The 10,830-nt window shown below is 41.2% G+C and overlaps 1 protein-coding gene across 3 annotated transcripts in view; it reads right to left on the bottom strand.

Annotated features, from left to right (window-relative positions):
* Positions 1–477: 477 nt before the first annotated feature.
* usp7 (ubiquitin specific peptidase 7 (herpes virus-associated)) overlaps positions 478–10,830 on the bottom strand; it is a 30,893-nt gene continuing 20,540 nt past the window's right edge. For 2 of the 3 annotated variants that reach the window (XM_041956594.1, XM_041956596.1), the window contains exons 24-31: positions 9,972–10,080; positions 8,818–8,895; positions 8,607–8,707; positions 7,805–7,904; positions 7,222–7,341; positions 5,069–5,140; positions 4,858–4,948; positions 478–2,467 (exon numbers count right to left, since the gene is read on the bottom strand). In XM_041956594.1, coding sequence (XP_041812528.1) covers positions 2,361–2,467; positions 4,858–4,948; positions 5,069–5,140; positions 7,222–7,341; positions 7,805–7,904; positions 8,607–8,707; positions 8,818–8,895; positions 9,972–10,080 — 778 coding nt within the window. In that variant the 3' untranslated portion in view covers positions 478–2,360. The remainder of the gene's footprint in view (positions 2,468–4,857; positions 4,949–5,068; positions 5,141–7,221; positions 7,342–7,804; positions 7,905–8,606; positions 8,708–8,817; positions 8,896–9,971; positions 10,081–10,830) is intronic. The other variant, XM_041956595.1, reaches the window with a different exon arrangement.

Genomic DNA, 10,830 nt, shown 5'->3' with positions numbered 1-10,830 from the left:
GCTAATTAGCAAATGTTTGCATGCTAACACACCAACAGCGAGCATGGTAAACATCACACCTGCTGCACATCAGCAAGCCAGCGTGCTGATGTCAGCATCTTTTATCTCGACATCACTCTCAGCTCCGGTGGGGGCTGTTCCGAATATGAACGCGACCTCTGACCTTTCTCTTCTGAGGTTTATGGAAACATTTGCTGCATGCAGGCACGTTTTTGACAGACGATTCTCAGCCGTCCAAGAATAAGATATGCACAAGTCGTAATTTGAAGGCGACTTTAAATCTTGACAGAGAAGTTCGACTTTTTGGGAAATACGCTTTTGTGCCAGGAGTTTGATGTAATGCCAACTTTCTCATCTATCCTCGCCTCTAACTCTCCATCAAAATGGCGAATAAGCGTACTTCCCGAAAGGTCCAACTATTCCTCTAACGGTGTTTCGGGTCGAGCACTGGTATGGACAAGCAGCAGTGTTTTTGTTTTTATAGAAAATTTTATTCAACATACATTTTCCAGCAAAAAGGCAATATACAGGAATAGTTGTCGTACACTGCTGCTACACTGAGGATTTTAAACTGGAAAAGATCAAATTAAGGTGTGATTCTGCAGGTCATCTTTGTACTGCTTTTTAACAAGACAAAACCAATGCAGTTAGTTTTGAAAAGAAAAAAAAATCCAAATGTAACAGAAAAAAAAATCGTCAATGGTACATCAGGAACGCAAAGAAAAAGAGAAAACCTTACACATAAGAAATATGGACACCTGGCTCCTTCTGTACCCAACAACAAAGGCGTGTGTTTCTCTTAAATTTTACACGTTCATATTTTTAAATATACAATTCTTAAATGTTGTCTTTACAGAGCCAGCTATGCGCTATTAGGGGAGCATTCCATCTGTGCTTTAAAGGAAACAAACAAACAAAAGAAAATAATTCATAGGACTTAAAGTGTTTCTTACAATGCTGGTTTTGTCTCTACACAATCCTCAAACCTGTGGGGCTCAAAGCGTTTGAGGCTCCCTACCAAGCATAGCGCAGTTACTGCTCCCCATCACCTGGAGGCGACAGTTTCAATCGAGAGAAGAAGATGTCGAAGCTCGTGTGTGTTTGCGTTCAGGAGGAATGACCGAGAGACATTAAACCCCCCCTCACCGAAAAACAAGAATGGAAGAGAAAGCCAAGGCGGTCATGTCCGTGCATGTGTATGTGTGTGTGTGTGTGTGTGTTCCTTTAAAGCCACCGAGCAACTCAAAACCACGAACAAACTGTACATCTGCCCATCCTGAGAGACCTCTGACATTAAGTGCCAACGTGCAAGATGAAATACAGACAAATTTTCCTCCTTATTTTTCTTTCCCATTTATTTTTAAACAGATGCTGTGAATTTTTATTTTATTATACAAGATCTGCAGAAAGAGACAAAAAAAAAAGTATTCACTTTTCCTCCAACCAAACTAAGTGAGAAAGAAGTGCGTGTAAACTTGGAAATACTTGTTTTGTTGCACTAAAGATGGGAGCAGAAAATATAAAGAACAACTAGTGAGCCTCGGGATGGACGCCAGTTCGCTGTTTTTCTGTCAGTTAGTCCTCGCAAACATCCTTCCATCAAACTCTCCACACAGCAGCATGATGCCTCTTCAAACAACTCTTTATTTAAAAACAACCCCCCCAAAAAAACTGAAGGAAAAAAAGCCAGTGAGTGGGGTGGGAAAAGGAAAAAACAAAACAAACTAAGTTTAGAAGTTCATATATATATATTTATGTATATATATATATATACTTATATTTATACTGTGTCCCACTTCCTCTTCTCTCTCCCCTTTTTTTATATTAAAATCCAATTTAATTTCTCCCATTTCCAGACAGGCAAAAAAAAAACAAAAACAAAAAAAAAAACAGGCAGTCAACAGGTAGAGAAGCTGGGGTGGTGGTGGTAGGGGGTGGAGACAGCCTCAAACGTAGAGAGGGATGATAAAAAAAAAACTAAAATAAACAACGAAATCAACAGTCAGGAGGTGGTTGGTGCAGTTTATTTTGTGGTTGAAGGATAATCCGTCAGCTGCAGCAAGATCCATATCGCTGAAGACATAGTGCCGGTGTAGAGCTGTAGAGGTGTCCAGGCGGGGTGTTAAAAGTGATGAACACACACACACGCGCACACGCATGCATGCATGCATGCACACGAGCACGCGCACACACACACACACACACACGGACGCCCACGCAGTCTCGCACACACAAACAAACACACACGCACACACACACGGTTGGTTACAGTCTGTGGTTATGGTGTGTTAAAGTAGGTAGGGAGGAAGGCGGAGCAGGAGGAGGAGGATGAGGAGGACAAAGAGGAAGGGCGGGCTGCTTTAGTTGTGGATCTTGATTGCTTTCTCCAGGTAGGTGTAGCGACCTCTCTTTGGAGCTTTGTTGAAATGATCCAACCCTAGCCAGGGGCGCGGGTGGGACATGTTACCTGGAGGGAGGCGCGACAGAGACAGAGTTCATCTGTAGCAGCAGTGACAGTAAAACACATGAACAACAAACAGCAGCCAGCCACTCGTCTATGATACTGAAGAATGTTTTAACATTTTTAGCTCAAGAAATGCTAATGAAAATCCTCAGATGAGACTTTTTAGTATTTAGAAGTCTTATAAACACTTAATAAATGTTTCTAGCACACTAAAGTCAAAGTCCAAAGTACACTATAAAAAATGTCTGTAGATTTATTGGTGAAAAACGTCAACCATGACAGTAAAAGACCATAAAATCTAAATAGGTTGAATACAGTTTCTTTAACAGTGAAACATATACAATACTGTATATTGAATATTTGGTTTAAACCAAAGCAATCATTTCAGCATCTCTTTTCTGTACAAATACATTATTCCACTGTTAAATACTTAACAGGTAATAATCTGTGGTAATAATGCCAGAATATGTAATACATACAACAGCCAACACTTTCTTGCAGTTTTTGCATCTTTTTTCTAAAAACTACATTTTGTCACTGTTAACCTTTGTGTTGGTAACAAAAGTTCATGGTGTGTGAGCTAACACTACACTACAAACGACGCTGCACCTTTCAGAATGAAAATAAGACCTTCATCTTTTAATGCAACAACTTGACCTTTTTAATGTAGCCAGCATCACGACACCGCATCATGGATGTTCCTGCATACACTCACAAACCACTCAAGATTTGCTACTGATCCACTTTCTAACCACTCGACTGATGCTGGAGGAATTTACATCAACCTTCAGAGGAGGATGAATGATTCAGGAGGACCCCTGAAATGCAGGGGTCCTGTTACATGCCAGGGGTTACAGACTCTATTGTGTCAGTTTTAATATTATCACAGTAAAGAGCCATCATGCTACACTTGCTGAATTAATTATGCTATGAGTGGATACCCAGTTTGGGCCTGTGGGCCACTAATTGCCTACAGCTACACCAGACCATGACTAGATAGTACAGCTACATCAGTAGCTACATAACCAATCACTGCTTCCTGTGTCCTGCAGCAGTACGTTCAGTACTGTGACTGAGGAAGACAGGCTTAAGGCCAAGGGTCAATGTTACGTAGGGTTGTTCATTTTAATTCTGGATTAAAAAGCCAAGTATTTTTTGTGAAGTGAAGTCTGTAGGTGAAGTCAAAGTTTGCAAGGTATTACTGCAAGGAATTATTTAGATTATGACGACATTTGTGTTCCAGATGGCTACTAACGCTGCCAGAGCACAGACCATGTTTAGCGGTCAGTGCAGAGCCCAAAGAGGATCTGCAGCACATTACTGAAGGAAACTTTCTGCCAACTCTATCCAAGCCTGACGACTTGTTGCTGCCTTGGCCCATAACAGGAAGTGTATTGAAATTAGCACAGTTTACATAACATTTAAAAACTGTTGTCACATCACGGCGCCAACTATTAATTAAATGATAGGTGACAGTTCAACAGAGCAACATTGCATCATTCAGGGTTAAATGTTTTTAAATCTCCTTTGTTCTTCTGTTACAGACTCCAACCTCAGTGTGTCCCTCTCCAGTGTCTGTCTGTTCTCCTCCACCCTTGGTCTTTCCCTCCCTCAGCCTCACCCACAACCACCTCATTACCCTCAGGAGGCTTTTCCACATTTGTGCCAAACTGGGAGAGTCTCTAGATACCCCTGCAGAAGCTCCCTGAAGAGCTAGCACCGAGTATGGAAAAACAGAGAAGACCTCATCCACGACTATGACAAGAGTAAAGACCTTGGTTTCTGAAATTATCAAGATGCATAATAATACAGACGAGTGCAAAGCTACAGAGATAAGCAAAGGAAGCAGGTAGGTAGCACTCATTGTGGGATTTTGGGCTTTCTGAATCTGTTACCTCTTTCAGCAGCTCCTGAACTCATATTTATAGTTTGATAATTTAATGAATTTAGTGACCCTGAATGACGTTCCAGTTTCTCGGACATCATGTCCATGTGAGACTCTACCTCATGTGGTGTGCCCTCTTCAGTCAAGTCTGGGCTCAGTGACTCATTACTGAGTGTTTAAGCTCAACAACATCAACACTGCCATTCGAGTATACTGGACAAGTTATACGATCAGTCCAGCAGTAGCCGTATGCATTTTACCATATTTTTCCCAATGATATTCTGGCGACCGCAGCTGCTAGTAATTTACTGCAAAGTTGAATTTTGCGAGAAAATACTGTAACAGTATACTGTCGTACTGTGTTGCCAACAGTGTGGCCTCACATTTAAATGACTGATCTCTCAGGACTGTCCTTGTGATGCAGTGCAGCCTGCTGCATTCGTTACGTTGCTACCATGAGGACAGTAACAGTAACAACAGCGGCTGTGTTAGTAGTAGCAGTAAATACCTGGCTGTGGTTCAAAGTCCTTCAGGTTGACCTCATACTCCTCTTCAGTGATGTACTGATGCCGCCCCATCATCACAATCGCAAACTTGAACTGAGAACGAACACACACACACACAATTTTTTTTGTCATTATTCACCACAAAAAAAACATTTTAAAATGCATTCAATACTCAATAATTTCTTCTTGTACAAGCAAAGAGTGATGTTGTACCTTCTCAAATTCTTTCTCCTGAATGTCCAGCATGGTCTGGATCCTCCTCATCACCTCCCGAAATGACTCGCCCTGTTAGAGGGGGGGTAGGGGTGGGAGTCAAGAAAGGAAACAAGCAGACAAACAGAACGTGTAGTTGAGTAACTGAGTAGTCCATTATGTTAAGTAGACTAGAACTTTCACACATGTAGAAACACACATGATGAATGTGTGCGATTAGTCGACCCTTGCTGGTCGGCTCCAGAAATACTCGTCGGTTAAACTATTATTTTAGCAATGCTTTCAAACTGCTCATGCAGAGCAACAAAGGGCAAGCCAAAATCTCGAGGCACACCTGTATTCATATATATACAAAGTAGTTTCTATAAACACCTGTTATCATTACTCTCATCACTGTAAACGTTTATTTTCATTCATAAATGCCAAAACAGCGTAACAAATGCAGTCCTCTTGAAATATTAAATGACAAAACATTTCAAGAAGTAATCTGAAACTGTTAATTGGACAGATCACGAAATTAAAAATGAGGCAACAGAACTGTACGTAAAGTGTGTGTGTGTCATTCCACAGTTCCAGAGGCCAGTCCACGTGGTAATGAGTCCCATTTGGTTTTCTCCACAACCCCAAAACAAATCAGTCTAATCAAGACAACAAAACACCTCCTGGTTTTAGAGCAGATCCCCTTCAAAGCTCCATAAAATTTGCAATCTGACTTGGAAATACATGCACCAGATTCCTTGTTCTCCTCCTGACACAGACTCCACAGACAAGTCTTATGTTTTACCACAAGTTGTATAATAATGCAATAACAATGTATGGTTGCCACAATCTTTTCTATTTTCAATGTCATCTAATCACGTTTACTTGAGATAGCTGAGTGGCGATCTGATTGCCAGAGCGTGGCTGGAGTGGGAGGGGGTGGGGCGAGTTGCATCACAGCACGCTGTGTTTGCGTGGACAACTTGGGGTCAAGAAATGTAACAGTCATCACACTATTGGCTAAAACTATAAACCAGAACAAAAATAACAATAAACCACCATGAAGAGACACATTACAAACACTAACAAATGGCAACATCTCTATTTCAAACATAAAACAGCAAACTTAACAAACTACTCAGTCCAGCACAGCATTATGGGAAATGTGGGTCGTTGAGGTCTCTGGCTCTTTCCACAGAGCATCGCACTATGCTTGGATAAATATATTTATTCAGTGTTCTGCTATTGGGCATCAACCTTGCGTTTACAGGCATACTGTTGAAAAAATAGACTTGGAGCGTAATTAAACTCTTCAGGTCGCAGTTATACCTGTAAGACACAGCTGAGACGCCGGCCTGCAAGGTGCTGGTGCAGACAGAGCTGCACAGATTAAATGGATAGATACACTAGAAGTCTAGACATGGGGTTAGTGTCAAAGAAAATCTTATATTTGTGGATATTATGGGTTTTACCCGGATGCCAAAGGTGAGCTGAAGGAGATTACACAGCCTGTCTACAAGCTATGTAAAAGTCTGTGCTTGTGCAAAAATATCACAGCATTAAAATCTTTAACATCACCATCCAAATCATATCCATAATGTTACCTATTCTAACAGAGGGCAGAGCAAAGCTTTGGTGACAATTTAGGATACGAGCTGTCAGATTTAAAATCCACATGTCACTCATGCTGATTAATGGGGCTCAGCAGGTAGATGTGCTGCTCCACAAGAATCCTCTCTAAATGCACAGTGGGGCGCGTATTCCAGAGATTATTTTCATAACATCTTAGTTCTGATAGCAAGTTAGTTAAAATCACCTTAATACTTGTGAAGAAAAGACATGGCCCAGTATTCAATCGTAGATATGCGACACACCACTTGGGAACCACCGTGTTAATGTACACATTTAAATTGCAGGAAAATGTGCAATGCTCATAACACACGCCACAAAGTGCCACACATTTCAGCACCATTTAACGTATCATTTGGCGATTAAAGAATGTGATTAACACTTTCAAATGACTCTTATATGCAATACTTTTTCGGACAAACCTTACAAATTTAATTGCGCTCAATTTTGCCTCAAGTGTTTTCTTACTTTTGGGCTTGTCAACTCGTCGAACTTCCATTTGAATATCAGGGAATTTAGTCGTTGGGAGCATCCCTAACACACACCTGTCTGATCTTGAGCAAGAAGGGGATCCCGAAGGTGCCGAAGACTTCCTTGTGGAAGTGAGCGACGGGGATTAGCATTTCACTGTCCTTGTCCAAGTCCACCTGGTCCAAAGGAATCTCCTAAGTGACAGAAGAGAACAGGAAAAGTGAGAGAGAGAAGATTTAGTCAAGTCAGTTTTTAACTCTAGAGCAGGTTAGGAAATGGGTGTATGGTCAACTCAAAACTAACACTACTTTAAAGAGCAATTCCACTCAGTTCCTTTATTGTCGTCAGTGTCAGGATGTGGTCAGTTCAAGCAGACAGAATTGCTCAGCGTAGCTGACTTTCAGCCAGAAGGTTTTTCAAACTTGGTATAAAGTTCATCAATAACAACTGAATCGAATTACTCTGAAGAGGTACAACCCTGCACATGATGGCTGCCAAAGTGGCTGCCTGTGCAGAAAAACTTAGCGGACCATGTTAAAAAATGTATCTGTCATGCTCATAGCCTGTTACATGGAGGAGTTACGAGAGGAAAGATGACTAAAAATAAACTACAAAGAGAGGAGAGAGAGGGTGGAAAAGCCTCACACACACACTTACCTCTATTCTGAAGGTGCGGCTGGCAGCCGGAGATAAACATTCTAGCAGCTCCTCCTCCTGGTGAACCCCAATGATTTTATAGCTTACTATCTCTAACAGCCTGCAGGAAGAGACAGAGAGAGAGAGCCGACAGCGGAAGAGAAGATTAATTCTCCACAGTAACTGATATATCAGAGCACGAAATCACATTAAAAAAGGACTAACATAAAAATTAGTCAACAAAATTAATAATTGGACTCAGATATTAAAATCCCAGAGTTGCTAGGGACCGCTCCTTCATGAAAATGAAATTAATCTGCGCAGGCTGTGATTGCTGCTGTTTATCTGAGCTGATAGCATGGTAAAGGACAACATGGAATGAACTCTCTGAACTGGCCCTGACCCAAGATACACTGGGGAAAAAATTCCTGGTATATGAAGAAGTTTGTGACTTAGAGATTAATATTTGGGCTGAACTAAGTGAGTGACTTACACTCACTCACTTCTCATGATGGCAGATCATCACACACCTTGATGATCTGCCATCATGAGAAATTTTATCTGCATACGTATGTGTTTGCTAATGCTACAGCTGTGATTGGAAATGTCTTAAGACTGCATAAAAACAGCTGATATGACAGAGTGATAGTGTTGAGACTATTTTTTCTTTTATAGTACATATTATAGTAATATTCACTTTCATAATGTTCGTCATATGCTAAGTTTCCATACGGTAGGATACCTGCAGCTGTCAAATACATCTAAATGCATGACACTAAAACAATCTCTCACACACACACACACACTCCTGCAGGGTGGATACCTGAGCTTCTCAGAGCCTTTTTCAGAGAGCTCCACTGCCTTTTTACATTCTTCCAAAAGGTCCCGCACACAGCCATGCTTGTCAGGGTAGAGGGTGATCTCCTGCAGCAAACACATACACATCGTTTACGTCTGTGCTGGAATCACACAAAACATCTGACTTATGTGTGCATTATGTGGCTGTTCAGAGTGTGTGAGAGTGTGTGTTTTACCTCCTCTCTGAACTGGCTGTTGAGCCATATGGATTTAAAACTCCTCCTGTTCTCAAAGTCTGTAATCTTCATCTTTAACTGTGGATGCATAAAGGGACAAGAAAAGAATCAGAAGGACATTTGCCGAGTTGCTGCATTCAAAACAGCCTTTTCAGTTTGCAGGCGGACCTCACTTCCCACATCTGTGCGCTGCCAGAGAGGCTGGAGGTGCAGCTGATTTACTTGGAAATAATATATTGATGGAAGATGATGAATGCGTGGCCCATCTTTTCTGAGTTTGTCTTTTTCACACTTGGGGACATCTACCTAGGCTGACAGCTATACGCTGGCTTAGATAGCTTTAGCTTTGTTGGCTCAGGTAGGACAATCTCGTACAAAGTAAGTCACATCATTAACGGCAGCTGGCCTGACACTTCCGTGGTGGAACATCAGCCGGTTCACTGTCTGATGTAAATCTGCTTCTGCATCTCAAGTATGGTTTACTGTGCAGACATAATGAAACTGTTCGTGTGCTTAACTGTCAGGACAGCAAAAACATCTTTGATTAGTAAGACAAACGGTAATAAGTATGATCAGAAAATGCACAGAGGAAATATTAATGACAGTTGATGGTAGGCCTGCCACTAACAATTACGCTTATAATTGACTAATCTGCAAATAATTTTCTCAGTTAATCAATTGCTCTGTTGGTCTGCAAGACATCAGGAAACAGTGAAAAAGGCCCTAATGCTGTCCTGCCAACAGCCCCAATGCCTAAAATATACTGCTATCTACTTGAATGTAAGACAAGAAAAACAGCAAATTCTAACTTCTCAGACAAATGCTTCATCTGTTATCAGAAGAGTAGCCAAATAAATGTCTGCTGAACAGCCTATCGATTAATCGCTGCAGCTCATGTTTAAAGACACAGCTAGAATGACAAATAGAAATACAGAAAAGAATGAACAGATTTTAAGACAAAACAAAGAAATGTTAAGATAAAGTCTGGATAAATAGGATGAACAACATAAGAAACAGTGAAAATGTATAAATTAAAAAAAGAACAGATGACAGGAATTCCTGAAACCAGTAAAGCCACCTTTTCCTAAACACTTTATACAACACTACTAAACAAGTTACTAAACACAATAAAAGAGTTGACAAGCCTTTCCTACCTGCTGGTAGTACAGCTTCTTTGGCTGCCGAGGTTTGAAGAATTGCAGCAGGTCCCGCAGCGTTCCCTCATAGTTGTGTCTGAGAGGATTCCCTGGACCGTCCCTGTACCTGGCCACCACACCACCAGGCAGGGGGGGAGGACGACGAAGGGGAGGAAAGAAAGATGACAGGAGAAAAGAAACAGGGGGTGGGGGGAAAAAAGAAGTGAAGGAGGAGAGAAAAGATGGGAGGGGAGTGGGGTGAACAAGAGGGAAAGATGAGAAAATTCAGAGGGATGCAGAGGCAGAACAGAGGAGCAATGGTGAGGGAGGCAGAGTGGGAGGAGTTAGAGGAAAACAACAGAGAAAGGTGGGGGGGGACAGGTTACGCAACATTTCTACTGCAAGTAATCAAAGCAAAGGCAAACATGACAAAACCCATGAAAATGAAAATAGAAAGAAAATAGCGTATAAATATAATAGACACATTTCTGCTTTTTATGTCAAGCAAGAAAATCTTTTAAAAATGATTCAATGAATCAAAATTCACTCAATATCAACTGAAGAGATGCGCTGTTTTTACTACATACCATGGTGAAACTGACTGTAATGGCAACAACACCACCAACAACCCCAGTTACTGTCAATACAGTGAAAATCGCTATGAATGATTTCCTTACACCGTCCAGAACACTGCAAGTTAAGCTTTTCCGCTTTTTAAATGGGAACAATTACTCGTCAGCGAAAGCATAATTGGTCTATTAGGCACAAAACAAATACGATAACTCTCTCCCTCGTGCCCCGTTGTTTCCCTTATTCTCTTCTGATGTACCCCTTTTATATTCATAACTCTGACAATGATACATTTTTATTCCTTACG

The sequence above is a fragment of the Chelmon rostratus genome, chromosome 17 (assembly GCF_017976325.1).
Source record: "Chelmon rostratus isolate fCheRos1 chromosome 17, fCheRos1.pri, whole genome shotgun sequence".
NCBI classification, from domain to species: domain Eukaryota; kingdom Metazoa; phylum Chordata; class Actinopteri; order Chaetodontiformes; family Chaetodontidae; genus Chelmon; species Chelmon rostratus.
Note: the sequence above shows the minus strand (reverse complement) of the source record. Positions and strands in the feature narration are given on the sequence as shown.